This window comes from Pipra filicauda, unplaced genomic scaffold, assembly GCF_003945595.2.
Source record: "Pipra filicauda isolate LSUMZ 115617 unplaced genomic scaffold, ASM394559v2 scaffold809_size77802_pilon, whole genome shotgun sequence".
Taxonomy (NCBI): domain Eukaryota; kingdom Metazoa; phylum Chordata; class Aves; order Passeriformes; family Pipridae; genus Pipra; species Pipra filicauda.
Genome location: NW_024104986.1, coordinates 28621 through 48799, shown reverse-complemented (window position 1 = coordinate 48799; position 20179 = coordinate 28621). Strand labels below are relative to the sequence as shown.

At 51.9% G+C, this 20179-nt stretch overlaps 1 protein-coding gene across 7 annotated transcripts in view; it reads left to right on the top strand.

Moving 5' to 3' along the window:
• The window catches only part of NRF1 (nuclear respiratory factor 1), a 60592-nt gene that overhangs the window by 21483 nt on the left and 18930 nt on the right, over positions 1–20179 (top strand). For 4 of the 7 annotated variants that reach the window (XM_039390155.1, XM_039390153.1, XM_039390152.1 and 1 more), the window contains exons 6-11: positions 5253–5411; positions 6084–6278; positions 7035–7136; positions 10470–10627; positions 12847–12971; positions 17703–17852. In XM_039390155.1, coding sequence (XP_039246089.1) covers positions 5253–5411; positions 6084–6278; positions 7035–7136; positions 10470–10627; positions 12847–12971; positions 17703–17852 — 889 coding nt within the window. The remainder of the gene's footprint in view (positions 1–5252; positions 5412–6083; positions 6279–7034; positions 7137–10469; positions 10628–12846; positions 12972–17702; positions 17853–20179) is intronic. The other 3 variants (XM_039390158.1, XM_039390156.1, XM_039390157.1) reach the window with 1 other exon arrangement.

The window sequence follows — 20179 nt, the reverse complement described above, 5'->3', positions numbered from 1 at the left end:
ACATAGAATCCCAGAATCAGCTGGGTTGGAAGGGACCTCTGAGATCATCCAGCCCAACCCTTGATCCAACCCCGCCGTGGTTCCCAGCCCATGGCACTGATGCCACATCCAGTCTGTCCTTAAACACCTCCAGGGACGGAGAATCCCCCCCTTCCCTGGGCAGCCCATTCCAATGGCTGAGCACCCTCTCTGCAAAGAAATTCTTCCTGATCTCCAACCTAAACCTCCCCTGGCACAGCTTGAGACCGAGCCCTCTTGTCTTGCTGATGGTTGCCTGGGAAAAGAGCCCGACCCCCCCCGGCTCCCCCCTCCTGGCAGGGAGTTGCAGAGAGTGAGGAGGTCTCCCCTGAGCCTCCTCCTCTCCAGGCTGAGCCCCCCCAGCTCCCTCAGCCTCTCCTCCCAGCACTTGGGCTCCAGTCCCTTCCCCAGCCTCGCTGCTCTTCTCTGCCCCTGCTCCAGCCCCTCCAGGGCCTTCCTGAGCTCAGGGCCCAGAGCTGGACACAGCACTCCAGGGGTGGCCTCCCCAGCGCCCAGCCCAGGGGCACAAGCCCTGCCCTGGCCCTGTTGGCCACCCTGTTCCTGAGCCAGGCCAGGATCCATTGGCCCTCTTGCCCCCCTGGGCACACTCGGGCTCCTGTTCAGCTCCCTGTCCATCCCCACTCCCAGCTCCCTTCCTGCCTGGCTGCTCTCCAGCCACTCTGGCCCAGCCTGGAGCTGCCGGGGGTTGTTGTGGCCAAAGGGCAGGACCCGGCCCTTGGCCTGCTTGAACCTCATCCTGCTGGTAAAAAATATTATTATAAAATATAAAAATATAAATATAAGTGTAAAAATATAACTGTAACATATGAATATAAAAATTGTAAAAGTATGATTTTAAAATAGAAAAATAGAAAAATAAATGTAAAAATATAAGTACAAAATAGAAAAATAAAAATGTAATTTTGAAATATGAAAATAGAAAAACAAATGTAAAAATAGAACTTTAAAATATAAAAATAGAAAAATAAATGTAAAAATAGAACTATAAAATATAAAAAAGGTAAAAATTTAATTATAAAATAAAAATAGAAAAATAGATGTAAAAATATAACTATAAAGTATAAAAATATAAAAAAGTAAATGTAAAAATATAACTACAAAATATAAAAGTAAGAGTAAAAATATAATTATAAAATATAAAAATATAAAAACAAATCAAAAAATAGAACTATAAAATATAAAAAATGTCAAAATATAATTATAAAATATAAAAATATAAAAACAAATGTAAAAATATAACTATAACATATAAATATAAATATGAATGTAAAAATATAACAAAAATATAAAAAATAAATGCAAAGATATAACAAAAATATAAAAAATAAATGCAAAAATATAATTATAAAATATAAAAATATTAAAATAAATGTAAAAATACAACTATGACATACAAGTATAAATATGAAGATAAATGTAAAAATATAACTATAAAATATAAATAAATGTAAAAATATAATTAAAAATATAAAAACAAATTTAAAAATATAACTATAGCATACAAATATAAGATAAATGGTAAAATATAATTAAAAAATATAAAGATAAATGGTAAACTATAGCTAGAAAATATAAAACCACGACTGTGAATGTAAAAATAACTGTAAAATAAAAATAAAAAGTAAAAGTATAAAATAAAATAAAAAGTAAAGACAAAAAGTAAAAATAGAATAAAACTTAGCTTAGCTCAGTTAACTAAGCTTAGCTTAGCTTAACTAAGCTCAGCTGCTTCAGGTGGCTCCCACTGGGGTGTCCACAGCTGGATTTCTAAGCAGGTGGTTTGTCCTTTCATCTGCCTTTTTTTTAAACTTCATCGTTTGTCTGAAGTTTATAAAAGATCTCTAATCTTTCATCACATTCATAGTGATTTATAATCTATGAATGATTGATTGATTTATTATTATTATTTATTTATTTATTTATTTTATTTTTTTATTTATTATTGTGGTTTAAAATAGTTTATAGTGGTTTAGTTATATGATTTATAATGGTTTATAATATATAATAGCATATTAACAATTTATAATCCACTTGTCCAAGGCAACAGAGTTTTTCTGGGCCTCTCCAAAATCGCCTTGGTGCCCGTTCACCTCCTGTAGGGAGGTGACAGTTTGGTTGGAGGAGATTCCAAGCCCCAAAAGACAAGGGACCAAAGTCGGTTTGGAGCTGTCAGGTCCCCTCCACGGAGGGACAGGGATGATCCCGGCTTGGCAGGGTCAGGAACCGTGTCCTGATGGTCTCTCCAGCAGTGGGAAGGGCCAGGTCCTGGATCAGGGATGAGGGGATGTTCCACTGTTGTGCAGTTGCTGTTTTCCCTCTTCCACTTCCAGGGGCAGCTGAGGGCCCACGTGGACTCAGCTTTGCTTTCCCCAGAGATCCCGAGGCTGAGCTGTGGGGACAGGGAGAAAATTCCCAGCCACGGGTTTTGCTCTGTTCCAGAACCCCTTTTCCTTGTTGTTTCCAGCACTGGGATACAGTTGGGATAGAGTTGGAATACAGCTGGAATAGAGTTGTCTGTGCTTTGGGCCGTTGGAAATGGTAGAACCAGGATCAGCTCAGTCCTGTTAACACTTGAACCTGATGTTAAACCTCAGGAACACTCAGGACCAAAGGGTGTCAGGGAAACATTTCTCAGTTTCTTCCCAAATCCTCCATCCTGGGTGTTTTATGAGCCCTTCCCAGAGCTGACAGTGGCACAAACTGGAACGTGCTGCTGAATTTTCCAGCAGATGTTTGATGTTTGGGTGCTTGCTGGATGGTGTGAACAGAACTCTTCTGCTCTTTCAGATGGAAATTCCCAACCACAGGTTTTGCTCTGTTCCAGAACCCCTTTTCCTTGTTGTTTCCAGCACTGGAATACAGCTGGAATAGAGTTTTCTGTGCTTTGGGCCGTTGGAAATGGTAGAACCAGGATCAGCTCAGTCCCGTTAACACTTGAACCTGATGTTAAATCTCAGGAACACTCAGGACCAAAGGGTGTCAGGGAAACATTGCTCAGTGTCTCCCAAATCCTCCCTCCTGGGTGTTTTATGAGCCCTTCCCAGAGCTGACCGTGGCACAAACTGGAACGTGCCAACCCTTCTTCCAGCAGATGTTTGGTTTCCGGGCGGTTCCTGGGTGGAGGTGGCAGCACTGGTGGCTCCCCCAGGTGAGGTGGTCACAGCCACACCCTGAGGGATGTGAGGTCTTTGTCTCAGTGCCCCACCCCGTGTCAGAGCCCCTGGAGCGGGCGGGTGAGGCCTCGTTAGGGCGCTAATTAGCGCAGTGCTGGCTCTGGAGCAGGTTGTGCCGGTGCTGCTGATTGTCTCCCCGGTGGATTAAACACAAACCCTCCTTAACAAGTACCCTGAGTAGCTTGAGCCCCGAACTCCCAGGGACCAGTAATTAATCCAGCTGGAAACAAGGGGCACGTTGAGGTTCAGGGAAGGAGCTTTTAACTGTTTTTGCACCGGGCAGCTCAAAAATCTGCTGTTTCCAGGTTGGTTTGAACAACTCAACAGGGGAGCCTGGAGCACAGGAGAGTGAATGCTGGTCCTGCACTGGAAGGGGAATCATGGACAGGCTTGGGAAGAAGGTGCTTTAGTACATATTCCGTGTGTAACATGGAAAAGGCAGCTTGGAAATGAGTTAATGTCCAGTTTGGAGCCAACGGATACAAGAGCGTGTGCAGGGAAGGGAAGGGAGCTGGGAAGGGGCTGGAGCAGCAGGAGGGGCTGAGGGAGCTGGGGGGGCTCATCCTGGAGCAAAGGAGGCTCAGGGGGGACCTTCTGGCTCTGCAAGTCCCTGCCAGGAGGGGGGAGCCGGGGGGGGTCGGGCTCTGCTGCCCGGGAACAAGGGCCGAGCCAAAGAGGGAAACGGCCCAGGGCTTGGGCCAGGAAGAGCGAAGAGCGGTGGGCAAGGAGAGGGTCAGAAGCAGGAACAAAGGTTGGATATTGGAGACAATGCCGTTCCGGCCTATTCCTAAGGCCTTCCTAACATGCCTTCCGGAAAGGCTCGGAAAAGGGGGGTCAGAGCGACCAGCGGAGAGAGCAGGAGAAAAAAACAGACAGCAGCAAGAGACGCCCCCGGAAAGGGAAGGGGGAGAAAAGGGAGTGGAAGGGTCAGAAAAAAAAAACAAAAAAAAAAGAATAAGAAAAAAGAGAAAAGGGAGAGAGAAGAGAGAGAAGGGAGAAGGAAAGAAGGAAGAAAGAGGAAGGGAGAAACCAGGACGAGAAGACAGGGGAGGGAAAAGGGAGACGGAGACACTAGCGGAAAAAAAACGAACAAAAGGGAGAAAGAAAACGAACAGACAGGGAAAGCAAGAAAAAGGCAAATAGGAAACTACGAAAAGAAGGGACGGAAAGGCCAATTTGAACCAGGAGGGGCGTTCTAATCCCCCTCCCTGGACGGGAGATTTTCCCCGCCTGTGGATGTGGCCCTTTGGGGCCCGGGTCAGGGGTGCCCTTTTCCGTGCTGGCAATGGTTGGACTCCATAGTCCTAAAGGTCTTTTCCAACCACAATAAGCCCACGATCAGGTGAAATAACTTACTGTAAAAGCTCAAAAGAGATGCAGGTTTTAAGCTTTTAAAGTGATTTTCTCTGAGGTGAGGTGAGAGCTCCTCCTTTTCCTGCTCCATTCGTCAGCTGAGACAGCCTTTTCCTGACACTCCAAGGAATCCTTGGCACAAAAAAAAAAACCCAAATGTGTCACAAAACCCTGCGTGGCTTTTGTAATTTCTTTGGCAACACAGGGGTGGAGAAGTGTGAGATCGTGGCTTTCATATCCGAGCAGCCCCTGGAGCTCCATCCCCTTTGCAGCATCTCTGTGAGATACACCCCAGCTCATGGCTCAGTTCCTGCCACTTTGAGGACGTTCTGTGGGTTTTTCTGCCTTATTCTGATCTGTTTATTTGTCCTCTCCCTTTGAGGTTGGCCTGCTCTCTTCCTGGTAGGGTTTAACCGTACAGTGTGTTAATACAACATGTGGTTGTGCCTTATTACTGTAATTAGCTGACTTAATTGGGTCTCTGCTCTTCCCAGGCTCTAAGCTGAATCTGGGAGAAGATGGTAAAGTATTGTCCACCTTCCTTAGGCATCCAGGCCTCTCTCAGTCCATGGCTCCAACAGGATGGGTGTTAAATGTAGTAACTTTGTACCCTGTGATAACTTGGAAGCGCCTCAAAACTACCAGAAAGACCCTAAAAATTCCCCCCCGTGCTGTGGTTTGTTGCAGGCACAGCTGAGAGCCTTCATCCCTGAGATGCTGAAGTATTCCACGGGCCGTGGGAAGCCAGGCTGGGGCAAGGAGAGCTGCAAACCCATCTGGTGGCCCGAGGACATTCCCTGGGCCAACGTCCGCAGCGACGTCCGCACGGAGGAGCAGAAGCAGCGGGTGAGTGTCCCCCCCTGGCTGCCCTCAAACCGAGCACAGGGGCTTGCAAACAGTGCTCTGGGAGCAGTTCTTCCCTCCAGTGGCAGAAGGAAGAGTCTTGGCAGGGAGGCTGTCCCATCCTGAGCAGCAGGGACCTTGGTGCTCCAAGGAAATAGCGCGGCAGAGCCGGGAAAAAGGGAGAGAACGGGGGAAGGGGTGGGGGGTGCCAGTTGTGGCCGTGGATGCTGCCACACAGGTGATGTTTCTGTCACAGAGGTCTTAGGGAAGAAGGCCACCATGGTGTGGGGGCAGTGGGACCTGTGTGGGGTGATTTAGGACCCATTGGATGGGGAGGGATTCCAGGTGGGGCTGGGAATGGTGCTGTGGCAGTCGGTGCTCTCCTGAAGCAGGCTGGTTTTCTCCCCAGAATGGTTTGGGTTGGAAGGGCCCTTTTACAGATCATCTCATCCTGCAGTGAGCAGGGACATCTTCCCTAGATCCTGCTGCTCTCCAGGGTGATTTCTGAGTCCTGGACAAAGGAGGGGATGAGGAGAGGAATTCATTATTGGGGCCTTTTGTTTGCGAGTTGGTTCCAAACCATCCAATAAACCCCAGCAAAGACAAACATTCAAATCCCAGCGGTTCAGAAAACCTTCCCCCCCTGACTCTGCCCTCTCCCCCTCGTGCTGGAAGGTGTCCTGGACCCAGGCCCTGAGGACCATCGTGAAGAACTGCTACAAGCAGCACGGGCGCGAGGACCTGCTCTACGCCTTCGAGGACCAGCAGACCCCGCAGACCACGACCACGCACAGCATCGCCCACCTGGTGCCCTCCCAGACCGTGGTACAGACCTTCAGCAACCCTGATGGCACCGTGTCCCTCATCCAGGTGAGTGGGGCCCTCTGCATTTCCCCATTCCCGGCACGGCTGACTCGGGATTTCATCATCCGCGTTGGGAATTTTGGCTTTATCTGCAGGTCTCACCCCTCGGGTTTGTTAAGCCAACACTCCCACCCAGAGAACCAGTTTTACCTCCCTCTTCCCCACTCCCATCCCTTGTTCCCATCCCTTGGGTTTCTGCCATTCAGGGATCTGCGCTGAGTTCAATGAACCCACTTAACGAACAAATCCAGTTCCTGACGTCACCACACAAGGCCTGTGGTGGCAATGGGAGCAGAGGTGGTGGAACTGCCCTCCTTTAATGGCATAAAACCTACTTTAATCAACAGATCAGGTATTTCTGTGCCCCCTGGTCTTTAGTTTACACCTGGAATTCATTCCCAATATCCCTGCCCTCTGGCAGTGGGAAGCCATTCCCTGTGTCCTGTCCCTCCAGGCCTTGTCCCCAGTCCCTCTCCAGCTCTCCTGGAGCCCCTTTAGGCCCTGCAAGGGGCTCTCAGCTCTCCCTGGAGCCTTCTCTTCTCCAGGGGAACCCCCCCAGCTCTCCCAACCTGCCCTTGGACACTCCCAGAGCTGAGGCACCCACAGCCCCCCTGGGTGACCCATGCCAACATCTCGCCACCCTCACATTGAAACCCTTTATCCTTTCCTTTTTTTTTAACCCAAATGTCTCTTTACATGGGTTTTATGGCCTCCCTCCTGCACCAGCAGGCCTTCTCAGCCCCGTTTTGTCGTGTCCCTCAGGTTGGCACCGGCGCCACGGTGGCCACGCTGGCCGACGCCTCCGAGCTGCCCACCACGGTCACCGTGGCACAAGTGAACTACTCCGCGGTGGCCGACGGAGAGGTGAGACCCTGGGGCAGCTCTCTGGGGACAGCTCAGCCAGGAGCAGGGCCCTCTGAGCCTCACCCAACATCCCCTACAGCCGGCTGGTCACGGGGAACGCCGAATTCCGGGCGTCGGCGCCCGCGGGAACGGGGATTTCTGCATAAATTTGTGTGTCATTTTATGTAGAAAGCGATGGGCTGGGGTTGGTTCGACTCTGCAACCCAAATTCAGCAAAATTCACAGAATAACCCAGTTCTGGCAGAAGCCTCAGGTGTGAATTGGGTGCGGTTTTATTTATATCCCTTTGGAAATCTGTCTGAATTTCATCCGTTTTTTGTTTGTACCTCCTTGGAAACCTTAGGTCTGAATTTCATACTTTTTTTTTAGTACCTCCTATAGATTATCTATTTTGTACTTTTGTTTGGCATTTCAAAATGTGAACTGCCTAAATCGGAACTCTTACACTTGCATACAATTATTTTTCCACTTTTTTTAAAATCAAATAATGGATTTTTTCTGTGGATTTGGTGCTGAACTGTTGTTATTTTGACTCAGGACTCTACAGACAAAATTATGGTGGAAGCCTTAGGTCTGAATTTCGTTATTTTTTTTCTTTTTATACCTCCAATAGATTATTTATTTTGTGTTTTTGTTTAGCATTTCAATATACCTCCTATCCATTATCTATTTTGTGTTTTCTTTGGCATTTCAAAATCTGAACTCTTACACTTGCACACATTTATTTTTCCATTTTTTTTTAATGAAATAATAGACTTTTTCTGTGGATTTGGTGCTGAACTGTTGTTATTTTGACTCAGGACTCTACAGACAAAATTATGGTGGAAGCCTTAGGTCTGAATTTCATACTTTTTTTCTTTTTATACCTCTTATAGATTATTTATTCTGCCTTTTCTTTGCCATTTCAATGTACCTCCTATCCATTATCTATTTTGTGTTTTCTTTAGCATTTCAAAATCTGAACTCTTACAGTTGCACATTTATTTTTCCACCTTTTTTTAATCAAATAATAGACTTTTTTTGTGAATTTGGTGCTGAACTGTTGTTATTTTGACTCAGGGTTCTACAAACACAGTTATGGTGGAAGCCTTAGGTCTGAATTTCATACTTTTTTTTTCATACCTCCAATAGATTATTTATTTTACCTTTCCTTTGCCATTTCAATATACCTCCTATCCATTATCTATTTTGTATTTTGTTTGGCATTTCAAAATCTGAACACTTGCACACATTTATTTTTCCCCCTCTTTTTAATCTGTGGATTTGGTGCTGAACTGCTGTTATTTTGACTCAGGACTCTACAGACAAAATTATGAGGGAAACCTTAGGTCTGAATCTCCTACTTTTTTCTTTTTATACCTCCAATAGATTATTTATTCTGCCTTTTCTTTAGCATTTCAATGTACCTCCTATGGATTATCTGTTTTGTCTTTTGTTTGGCACTCCAGTGCCTGATCCCGACCTCCTACACTTGCACACATTTATTTTCCCGCTGCTTTTTTTTTTTTTAACCAAATAACACTTTTTTTTTCTGCGCGTCTGAGGAGCGTTCCTTCAAAAACACGAATTATTTTTTTTCTAAAACTCACTCCTTTTTCCCCTGCTCGCCCCCAGATCCCCTGTGAGCGAGGCTGCAGGTCCCTCTGGGGTGTCCCGGCGAGAGGTGGCAGCACAGAACAGCTTTGCCGAGCTGCAGCCCCTGCTCCCATCCCACAGCCCAGGAGCCCGCAGTCACCTTGAGGCACTTTGGCAGCTGCCCCGAGGCTTTCCAAGTCTTTTTTTGAGAGCTGAAAGGAATTTTCCAGAGGCACAAATCAGGCTGGATGGGGCTCATCCATCCCGGGCCAGCTCGGGGCGACCTGGTCCGGTGGAAGGTGTCTCTTTCCCCCCGGGGTGGAACTGGATCATTTTTGAGGTTGTTTCCAATCCTTTCAAAATATCCCAGCAGGAAAACCTTCGTGTCAGTGGGGAGAAGAGCCTGGAAGGTCCCTCCTTCCCTCCTTCTTTCCTTGTTCCATCCCTGTTAGGGAGCACAGAGCCACTGGGACGGTGGGTGGGAAGGCAGATGTTCTCCCTCCCTCTCCTTCCAGTGGTGGGATTAATCCTTGTCTTGCCCGAAGGCGGCAAAATTTCCATGGAATTTTTACCTTCTTAACCATTTTAACCATCTGAACAGACTGAGGTGGGTTTTTCCCCTCACCTCCTGCAGCATTTGTGTGTCTCCACTCACCAGGAGTGGCCCCGAAAGGTTGATGGGGATGAGAGCAGGGATGGGAGTTGGAGGAAGATCTTCATCACCATGCAAAGAAGCCAGTAGGATTTGGGGTGATGGGCCTTCATCCTCCACTTCCTCAGCTTTTTTCTGGGTTCAGTCCATATTTCCAGTTCCCACCCTGGTGGATTTTGTGGCCACACATTCATTGTCTCGTGGGCTGTGAAATCCCAAACGGAGAAATGTGGGAAATGAGCAACTGAGATGGGTGAACTTTAAGTAATATAATATTTATTAATGGAAAGGTCTGGAGCCAGGGAATTGTAAGATCACTCCCATCCACCATCATCTTTTATTGAGCAGCGTAGAGACATCCCAGTTGGCTCAAACCCCTTGGAATTTGCAGGTGCTGTACAAAGAAATCCCAAGTGGGAACATGTCCGTTCCCCAAAACAGCAGTGGATGATGCCAATGGAAACTGTGAGGCAAACACAGCCCGTTTTCCTGAGGGATCTGATCCATGCTGGGGTTCCAGCACTGCAGAAACACAGAATCCCAGAATTATTAGGGTTGGAAGGACCTCTGGGGGTCACCCAGTCCAACCAGGGCCACCCAGAGCAGGTGACACAGGAGCTCACCCGGGCGGGGTTGGAATGTCTCCGGAGAGGGACACTCCACACCCTCCCTGGGCAGCTGATCCTGAGTTCCATGGGAAGTGGTTCTTCCTCAGTTGAGGTGGAACTGGTTGTGTTTTATTTATGGCCATTTGGCAGAGCTAATTCATCAAATCCCAGCCCGTGATCCGGGTACGGCAACAACAACGTCGTCCCGTTTTGTGGCGGATTTGGCCGGACAAGAGGGATCTGTGGGTGGCTGAGGGCCTTCATGGATGTTTATGGAACATGCTGATGGAGGGTGGTGTTGCCCAGCAACATTCCCAGGTGGATCCAGGCCTTCCCCTTTCTTTTTCCCCCCCTCAAAGCCGGAGTGTTGGCAGGACTGTGCGGGCGCTTCTTGAAACCTTGGGAATTCCGCTTCAGGAATTTCCCTTTAGAGAGCAGCCACCCACCCACAGGGCAATACCCAACCCTCCTGTCCTCTCCTGGTGCTGTCCCTGGCAGGTGGAGCAGAACTGGGCAACGCTACAAGGGGGTGAGATGACCATCCAGACGACGCAGGCGTCGGAGGCCACGCAGGCGGTGGCATCGCTGGCAGAGGCAGCCGTGGCAGCGTCCCAGGAGATGCAGCAGGGAGCCACTGTCACCATGGCACTCAACAGGTACGGAGCCTGGAAACACCTGGCACCTCCAAGGGTTTCGTTCCAGCGCTGCAAAGATCCCTCTGGGCAGTTCTAAGAGAGGCTTTTCATAGAATCCCAGAATCCCAGAATCAGCTGGGTTGGAAGGGACCTCTGAGATCATCCAGCCCAACCCTTGATCCAACCCCGCCGTGGTTCCCAGCCCATGGCACTGATGCCACATCCAGTCTGTCCTGAAACACCTCCAGGGATGGAGAATCCCCCACTTCCCTGGGCAGCCCATTCCAATGGCTGAGCACCCTCTCTGCAAAGAAATTCTTCCTGATATCCAACCTAAACCTCCCCTGGCACAGCTGAAGACCCAGCCCTCTTGTCTTGCTGATGGTTGCCTGGGAAAAGAGCCCAACCCCCCCCGGCTCCCCCCTCCTGTCAGGGAGTTGCAGAGAGTGAGGAGGTCTCCCCTGAGCCTCCTCCTCTCCAGGCTGAGCCCCCCCAGCTCCCTCAGCCTCTCCTCCCAGCACTTGGGCTCCAGTCCCTTCCCCAGCCTCGCTGCTCTTCTCTGCCCCTGCTCCAGCCCCTCCAGGGCCTTCCTGAGCTCAGGGCCCAGAGCTGGACACAGCACTCCAGGGGTGGCCTCCCCAGCGCCCAGCCCAGGGGCAGAATCACTTCCCTGGCCCTGTTGGCCACCCTGTTCCTGAGCCAGGCCAGGATCCATTGGCCTTCTTGCTCTCCTGGCCACACTCGGGCTCCTGTTCAGCTCCCTGTCCGTCCCCACTCCCAGCTCCCTTCCTGCCTGGCTGCTCTCCAGCCACTCTGGCCCAGCCTGGAGCTGCCGGGGGTTGTTGTGGCCAAAGGGCAGGACCCGGCCCTTGGCCTTGTTGAATTTCCTTAGGGAATTCCCGTGCCAGGCGTTGTCCCGGTGTCTGCAGGACAGGTGCTGATTCCTGCTCCCTCTTCAGGGTCAGAGGCTCCTCCACAGCCTTGGTTTGTGGGGTTTCTCCTAAAGGTTTTTGGAGGGTTTTCTCAAATGTCTTTCTGCAGTAGAATCATAGGAATTGTGAGGTTGTTTTGGTTGGAAAAGCCCTCGGATCCCCCGGAGTCCAACCATCCCCCAGCACTGCCAGGGCCACCACTGACCCATGGCAGGCATTTTTAATCACTGCCGAGCAGATACTGTTGAAAAAGTAAGTTGAATATTGGGAATTAGAGGGGAAGGCCCAAAGGACAAGCCAGGACTAACTTGTTGCATCTCCATCTGGAATAGTGTGAGAAGTGGTCGCTCCCCTTGAACAGGAAAAGTCTGGGAAGGACAAGAGAGATCAAACCCCAGGAATAATCCACTCCACAGTCCTCTTCAGCTTGGGAAGGGGATTACTGGAAGTTTATGAAATCATGAGGAAAGCAGAAAGGGAAGAGTTCCATCCCTCACAGTACCAGGCCAAAGGGCTGAGGCAGGAGTTTGTGCAGAACCATAATTCAGTTTTTCTTCTGATTAAATGTGGGATTTGTTGCTCCGAGATGCTGCGGAAACAAAAAGTGTAAACGGGTTTCCAAGGGGATCAGACAAATCCAAGCTGATAGTGCAGATGCAGCCTCTGGGAAGCTGGGAGGGTGCAGGAAGGAAAGGATCATCCACACTCCTTCCCAAATATCTGCCACTGGCTGTTCCCACAGCAGGGTTGTTCCATGAGAAGGCTCTTTGCTCCGGCCTCATTTGTGTGAGGACATGAAACGATCCTGTGCTACAAACGACGCTCGTTAAAAAGCATCATTAAACCACTTGGCTGGGAGGAGTTAAAGGCAGAGCTGGTGGTGTGGCCCTGGGCACGGCCTGGCAGAGTCAGGGATGAAGGGAGTAGCTCTGGAATCTGCAGAGCCCCAGGATGTGCCAAAAGGATGAGTTTTGTGCCTGAAAGCAGAGGCAGGAGGGAGCCCCACGGAACCACCGCTTGGGTTGTCCCAAAGTTTTAGTGAACCCCAAGTGAAAGGATGCAAAGGTAAGAGGACAGGGATATCCTAAGACCTCTCCAAACTCAAAAAAGCCACTGGATCCACCCTCTTCCCACATAATTCCCCCTCCAGTGTAGATTTTCCACTTCACCCGGACCCGGGGCGGATCCCTCCCTTCTGGATTTCGCCTGACGTGGGTTGCCTGGTTCAAATGGGATTGTTTGGTGGGTTTGGTGTTGTTTGGTGGTTTTGCTGTTCCTAATTGCCCTGTCTCCCCTCCGTGCCCACAGTGAAGCTGCTGCCCACGCCGTGGCCACGCTGGCCGAAGCCACTCTCCAAGGGGGGGGACAGATTGTCCTGTCTGGAGAAACGGCGGCGGCGGTGGGAGCCCTCACCGGCGTGCAGGATGCCAATGGTAAGGCTGCTGGGGGGCTTGGCATTCCTCGGGTTGGTTTTCCTGTGCTCTTAACTGGAGGGTTTTGCTCTCTTTTTGCTGAAATGCCCAGTTTCTGCTGGTAGAATTTCCAGCTGCGGGCGCTCACTGAGCGGGTTGGGCCTTAGAATGAGATGGTGGCACCGAGCTCTTGTTTGATTCCATGGTGCTGGTGGCTCTGCTCTTTCCCTCCTCTTTATCCTTAGGGGGTTTTTTTGGAAAGCTCCTCCCCATTCTGCACCTGCACAGTGCCCAGCACAGGGAGGACCAGCCTTGACCAACCAACACAACCAGTTGGTGCCACAACAAACTCATCCCCAGACTCCTCCCCATGAGGGAATCACCAACATTTTATTATTTTCTCATTTCTTTCCCTTCTCAAAGCTTTTTTTTTTGGTGGGTTTGGTGGCTGCTCTTGAGCAACTGTTGCTTTTCTGCTCAGGTGAGACCTTCCAGGGTCCCTCAGCTGTCGTTTGGCTCCTGCTTTATTTTCCCTCTTGCTCCCAGAGTCAATCCTTTACTTTTAGGGATTCTCTGTAGCATTTCTCACCAATTGTTCGGTGTCTCTTCTGCCAAGTCTGGTGGCTTTTTGCAGCTATTCAAACTGAGCTCCTATTAAAGGAAACTAAATGCACAGAAATTGGTTCAAGGGATGGTGCTGGAATGTGCAAATGTGTCTCATCCACTGCCTCCAGTTGCTCTGAGCCTCTGCCTGACCCTGGAGGTGTCCAGGGAAGGACTGGACGTGGCACTGGGTGCTCTGGGCTGGGGGACTTGGTGGTGTCTGAGGTCACAGGTTGGACTCAGTGATCCCAGAGGTCTTTTCCAGCCTGATCCCGTGATGCTTTCCGAGTTCAGAGAAGAAACTCGGCGGTTATTTGGATTAAATGGAAGGAGGTTTGTCAAAATAAGCTCAGAGAGGACACAGAGGGGAGAGTCACAGAGTCACCTTGAGGATGGGGCTGTTTGGGTGTTAATTGTCAAAGGGGGGGCCACGTGCTTGGCCTGTCACTTGGCACGGAAAGCAGGGACCTGGCCAGATGAGACCTCGGGGTTGAATTCCATCACAGCCCTTCCAGATCCCCGTCTCGCAGGGAACGCGCCGGTTCTGAGAGGTCGGCGTTCAGTCCGCAGCAAAAACCGCGCGGCGGGAGAGGAGTTTGCCGGGGGGTGGGTTGGTTTGGTTCCCTTGCTGTGGGGTCAGCCGGCCTGAAGAGGGAGCAGGAACGGAGCGAAATCCCTGCCCCGGGGGCTGGCAGCGCGTCTGTCACCCAGGGAAGGGCCGGGGCGTGTCGCGATCGGTGACGGGTGTTTATCGCAGGGAGGATCTGCCCCTGGATGCTCAAAACCAGCGGCTAATCAGCTTTGGCAGAGCACGTGGGTGCCCCGCCGCACATCCGCGCCCCGGCTCCCTTTGGCCCGCTCCCAAAACGCTTTCGAGCTCCTCCGGATTCCTCCGGATGCTGCTTCCCCCCAAAAAAACTCGCCCTCCCGGCGTCGCTCCGCCTCTCTCCCCCCTGGCTTTAACATCACTTTAATGCAGGCTGAGCTAGGGGTTGTTGTTGTTTGTTTGTTTTTCCCCTTTTTTCCTTTTTTTTTTTAGCAGCGGAGCTGGGAGTCAGCAGGGATTTCGAGTGCATTAAGAGAGGGGAGAGGCTGCCGCATTTTCCGCGAGCGCAGCCTCGCCCGCGGGCCCCTCTCCCTTCGATTGGGGCTCTCTAATCTCCGGTGGCATTAAGGGGAAGGGCTTGGTAGCCCTTGGAAGCGCCTGGCCGGTGGTTTGGATTACGTAACCGGCTAATAGATGTCCCCGGGGGCTGCGGGAGATGGTGGTATCCATTCCCTCTGGCTCCGGCTGGGGATGGGGAGCAGATGGATCGGCAGCGCCGGCACCGGCGGGAGGGTTTACCCGCCTCCTCCGGGGTGGGAGCGTGAGCAGCCTCCTGGACACCTCGTTGTTTGATGCGGGAGGAACAGACCACTCCCTCTGTCCGGAGGAGATGGAACTGGGGGTGATTTGGGACGACTGGCTGCGGGAAGGAGGGGGAAAACACCTCCCAGAGCCGTGATGGGATTCACCAGCAAATTCCCCCTGCTCGGTGTTGTTTGCTAAACCTTAATTTGCTGATATTCCCAATGAGTGCTTCTTTCCAGGAATGCTCTTACCCTTCTGCAGGGCTTTCCTGAGGGATTCCAATCCCTTACCCACTTCACTTTCCCTGGAAGGGATAGAAATTTATCCCCATCTTATTGATAGGGAAAAGGAGACTGTTTTAACACTTCCTCGTCCCTGGAAGTGTCCAAGGCCAGGAAGGGGCTTGGAGCAACCTGGACTAGTGGAAGGTGTCCCTGCCCATGGCAGGGGGTGGAACTGGATGATCCTTAAGGTCCCTTCCCATCCAAACCATTCCATGACTCCATGGAAGTGTCTCAGGGTCGGACAAGGTGTTTCATTGGTGATTTTAACATTAGATGTAATTATTCCCTGTTATTAGTTTTTCTTTCTGCCTCAGTATGGCGCTTTTCCCACCCATTCTCCGGAATCATTACCTGAATAATAATTAGGTGATACAAGAACAACCAAGACAGCTAAAAAAGGGAGAAACCTCCACTCATGGACACCTTGGAATCTGGGGCTGGATATCTGGATCTCCTGCGGGGAGCCGGGGAACGTCCTGAAGCACCGCAGGCTGATCTGGTGATGGGTTCCATTTGCAGGCAAAGGAAATAGGATCCCCTGCTCCCACTGCAGTGTCAGACTGCCTTAAGTGCATTATGGTTTCCTGGCTGCTCCCGAGCATCTGCTCGGAGCCGGGATGCGGGAACCGGTGACCCCGCGGCCGCAGGCTCAGATGGGCCCTCCTTAAGTGGTTGGCATTAGACCAGGGAACACTCAGAGCCAGCACAGGGGGTGGTGGCAGCACCTATTAGGAGAGCAACGAGGCTGGGGAAGGGACTGGAGCCCAAGTGCTGGGAGGAGAGGCTGAGGGAGCTGGGGGGGCTCAGCCTGGAGAGGAGGAGGCTCAGGGGAGACCTCCTCACTCTCTGCAACTCCCTGCCAGGAGGGGGGAGCCGGGGGGGGGTTGGGCTCTTTTCCCAGGCAACCATCAGCAAGACAAGAGGGCTCGGTCTCAAGCTGTGCCAGGGGAGGTTTAGGTTGGAGATCAGGAAGAATTTCTTTGCAGAGAGGGTGCTCAGCCATTGGAATGGGCTGCCCAGGGAAGTGGGGGATTCTCCGTCCCTGGAGGTGTTTAAGGACAGACTGGATGTGGCATCAGTGCCATGATCTCGCAACCACAGCAGTAGAGGATCAAGGGTTGGACTTGATGATCTCGGAGGTCCCTTCCAACCCAGCTGATTCTGGGATTCTATGATTCTATTCCTCAAGCTGGGTGGAAAAGGGGGAAGCTCTGAGCTCTGGGGCTGCTTTGGGAGCGGAGGAAGAAACTCGCTGGGGAAGGAGCGGGGCCTGAGCGAGGCCAGAGCGTCCTCACCCCACAGCCCTTTGTTTGACATTGATCTGATGGGCCCTGAGAGCTGCCAGGGCCACGGGCTTCCCGGCTGCCTCCTGAAATATTGATGAGGCTGCTGCCTGCACAGGAGAGCTCAGGGCCGGGGCAGAGCTCCGAGCCATTCCCTGCCCCAGGAAAGGAGCTTCCACGGCCTCGGTGCCCCCACGAGTCTGGGGCTGCTGTGGCCTTGTGCAGTGTGGGGCATTCTGGAGGTGGCATTTGGAATCCCAGGCTCCAGCTGGGATTCAAACCCGGGCGTGGGAAGAGCAGTGGGAGATGTGGGATCAGGCCGCGAGCAGGGAATTCATTTCACAGAGCTGAGCTTGGCACAGCCAGAGATCCAGTGGATCCTGGTTTGTCCCCCTTGGCCTCACCTGCAGCAACAGGTCCCTGGAGCACATTTTCCTGTCCCCAAAGCCCGTTTTCCTGAGGTATCCCCTCCCTGTGCTGCTGGAGATGCTCCTGGGAGCACAAATGGGGAGCCCACTGTGAGCCTCGCCCTCCTCCACCCCAAAATCCACCCAAAAAATCCAAACCCAGATCTCCCCACGCCCCAAGGGGGCCGTGCTTAGGGCTGGGGGCGAGCCAGGATTTGTGATGGGAAGAGCATTAGGGCTCTGACGTGGGCAGGGGGGGATTAACCAGCTCCCTGCTTTCGCAAACCCCGGGAACGAGGCGTCGGTCCCGGAGCGCGTCTTCCCGGTTAGCACGGGATAAACGAGCTCCCCGTGGCATTTAGGGGAACCTCCCGCCCAGAATTGCTGCTCCAGGTGGTGACTTGGGGCTGGGAAGAGGTTTAAGTGCTGGAAAAGCCTCAGTTCTGGCTGAGGCTGCCGAGCTTCCCACGCAGAACCAGCGAGCTGTCAGGTGGAAACCTGTCCCCACCCTCGGCCGCGCAGATGGGAAATGGGGAATCCTCCTCCTGGCAGGCCTGGAGCGTGGATCCCGATCCCACGTGGCTCCGTGAGGGCTGTTTACAGTTGGAAACACATCCAGGAGGGAAAGGCAGGCGTCAGGATCCCGCTCTCCTGGCTTTGGGGTGCCTCAGGACAGGGAGGTGCAACGCAGAGCCGCCGGGAACTGGCGGTTCTGTACACGAGGAAAATAATCATAAATCGGGGGGGAGGAGGCTGAGAGGCTGCAAATGTCAGTTTTTAAAAGCACTATTTTCTGTTTTTCCTGTTGGATCTCCTTTTTTTAGGGAAGGTGGAGCCAAAAGAGTCGGTAGCAGCTTGGCAAAGTGCAGATCAGCTTGCTTGCGCCGAGGAGGACAGGAAGGGAAGAGTCAAGCTTGTTGTAGGGCCTTCCTGGTGGGAACAGAATTTTTTAATGAAGGTTTACCCTGAAACAGGTAGGATTTATTCCCGATGTGAAGGAAGGGTGAGGAAAATCAGGTTGGGCAGATGTGTTTCAGAGGAGAGGGTAGGAAAGAGGCTGGCAGCCAAGGGGGAAAGATAAAAGGGGTGAGTGGGAATTCCTGGATTCACTGAGCAGCTCCAGGAACAGGGAGAGGTGTTTCCTAGAGGACGAATTACTGGGCACAAATGGATAATTATCAGCAACAGGGCCTTGATGGACTCTAAAATACCTTGGCATAAGCCTCAGTCATGAGCTTAACCTGTGTCAAGTCTGGGTCTGTTCTCCCAGGGAACAAGGGACAGGACCAGAGGAAACGGCCCCAAATTGCAACAGGGGAGGTCCAGGTTGGATATCAGGGAAAATTCCCTCATGGAAGGGGTTGTCAGGCATTGGAAGGGGCTGCAGGGGTGGAGTCCTCATCCCTGGAGGGATTTCCAAGCCCTGTGGATGTGGCACTTGGGGACAGGGGGGCAGTGGTGGCCTTGGCAGTGCTGGGGAATGGTTGGATTTGACCTGGGAATTCTTTTCCACCCCTAATGACCCCATGACTTAAGCACACTCACTGTACCCCACAAAGAGGGGGCACCTCATCCCTGTGCCCACCCCTTTTCCCAACTTCCATGTGTGTTGGCATCGTGGCAGCTCCAATCCCAGCAGTCAGGCCTTTCCCAGCGGGACAAGAGCCAGAACATTCCCTAGTCCCGGGATTGCAGCTCCTTTTGCCCTGACCCTTCCAGCAGGGCTGATTCCAGTGGTGGCCTTGGCAGTGCTGGGGAATGGTTGGATTTGACCTGGGAATTCTTTTCCACCCCTAATGATCCCACGATTCAAGCACACTCACTGTACCCCACAAAGAGGGGGCACCTCATCCCTGTGCCCACTTCTTTTCCCTGCCAGCCTCTGTGTGTGTGTTGGCAACGTGGCAGCTCCAATCCCAGCAGTCAGGCCTTTCCCAGCGGGAACAAGAACCAAAACATCCCTCAGGCCTGGGATTGCAGCTCCATTTGCCCCAACCCTTCCAGCAGGGCTGATTCCAGTGGTGGCCTTGGCAGTGCTGGGGAATGGTTGGATTTGACCTGGGAATTCTTTTCCACCCCTAATGACCCCATGACTTAAGCACACTCATTGTACCCCACAAAGAGGGGGCACCTCATCCCTGTGCCCACCCCTTTTCCCAACTTCCATGTGTGTTGGCATCGTGGCAGCTCCAGTCCCAGCAGTCAGGCCTTTCCCAGCGGGACAAGAGCCCAAACGTTCCCCAATCCCAGGATTGCAGCTCCATTTGCCCCAACCCTTCCAGCAGGGCTGATTCCAGTGGTGGCCTTGGCAGTGCTGGGGAATGGTTGGATTTGACCTGGGAATTCTTTTCCTAAATCCCACAATTCAAGCACACTCACTGTACCCCACAAAGAGGAGGCACCTCATCCCTGTGCCCACCCCTTTTCCCTGCCAGCCTCTGTGTGTGTGTTGGCATCATGGCAGCTCCAATCCCAACAGTCAGGCCTTTCCCAGTGGGAACAAGAACCAAAACATTCCTCAATCCCAGGATTGCAGCTCCATTTGCTCTGACCCTCCCGGCAGGGCTGATTCCAGTGGTGGTCTTGGCAGTGCTGGGGAATGGTTGGATTTGATCTGGGAATGGTTGGATTTGACCTGGGAATTCTTTTCCACCCCTAATGATCCCACGATTCAAGCACACTCACTGTACCCCACAAAGAGGAGGCACCTCATCCCTGTGCCCACCTGTTTTCCCTGCCAGCCTCTCTGTGTGTGCTGGCATTGTGGCAGCTCCAATCCCAGCAGTCAGGCCTTTCCCAGTGGGAACAAGAACCAAAACATTCCCCAATCCCGGGATTGCAGCTCCATTTCCCCTGGACTTCCAGTGGGGCCGATTCCCGCCGGCCTTGGCCTTGCCCTCCATCCCATCCCCTCAGCCCCGCTGGCATTTGCTGCTGCCCTGCCTGATTCCCGGGCACTAATCCCGGGCAGGGCCGGGCTCAGGCCGTCCCTGGGACTCGGGGCTGTCACGGGTGGCTTTGCTCGGCCTGATCTCGGCCCTGATGACGAGGCGGCTCCGCTGCCGATTAGGATTTGTCTGCCCACCAACCGCGGCTAAAAATAGCGGCTGTTCCCGGGCGCTGCCGGGCTTTTGGGCTGGGGAAACCTCGCTTTAGTCACTTTGTTTTAGCCCTCTGGGGAAGGGAAGGCCCCGGGGAGACCCTCCAGCAGCGTTTCCAGTGTGTGAAGGGGGTTTGTGGGAAGGCTGGAGAGGGGCTTTTCCCAAGGGCGTGGAGTGACAGGACAAGGGGGAACGGCCTT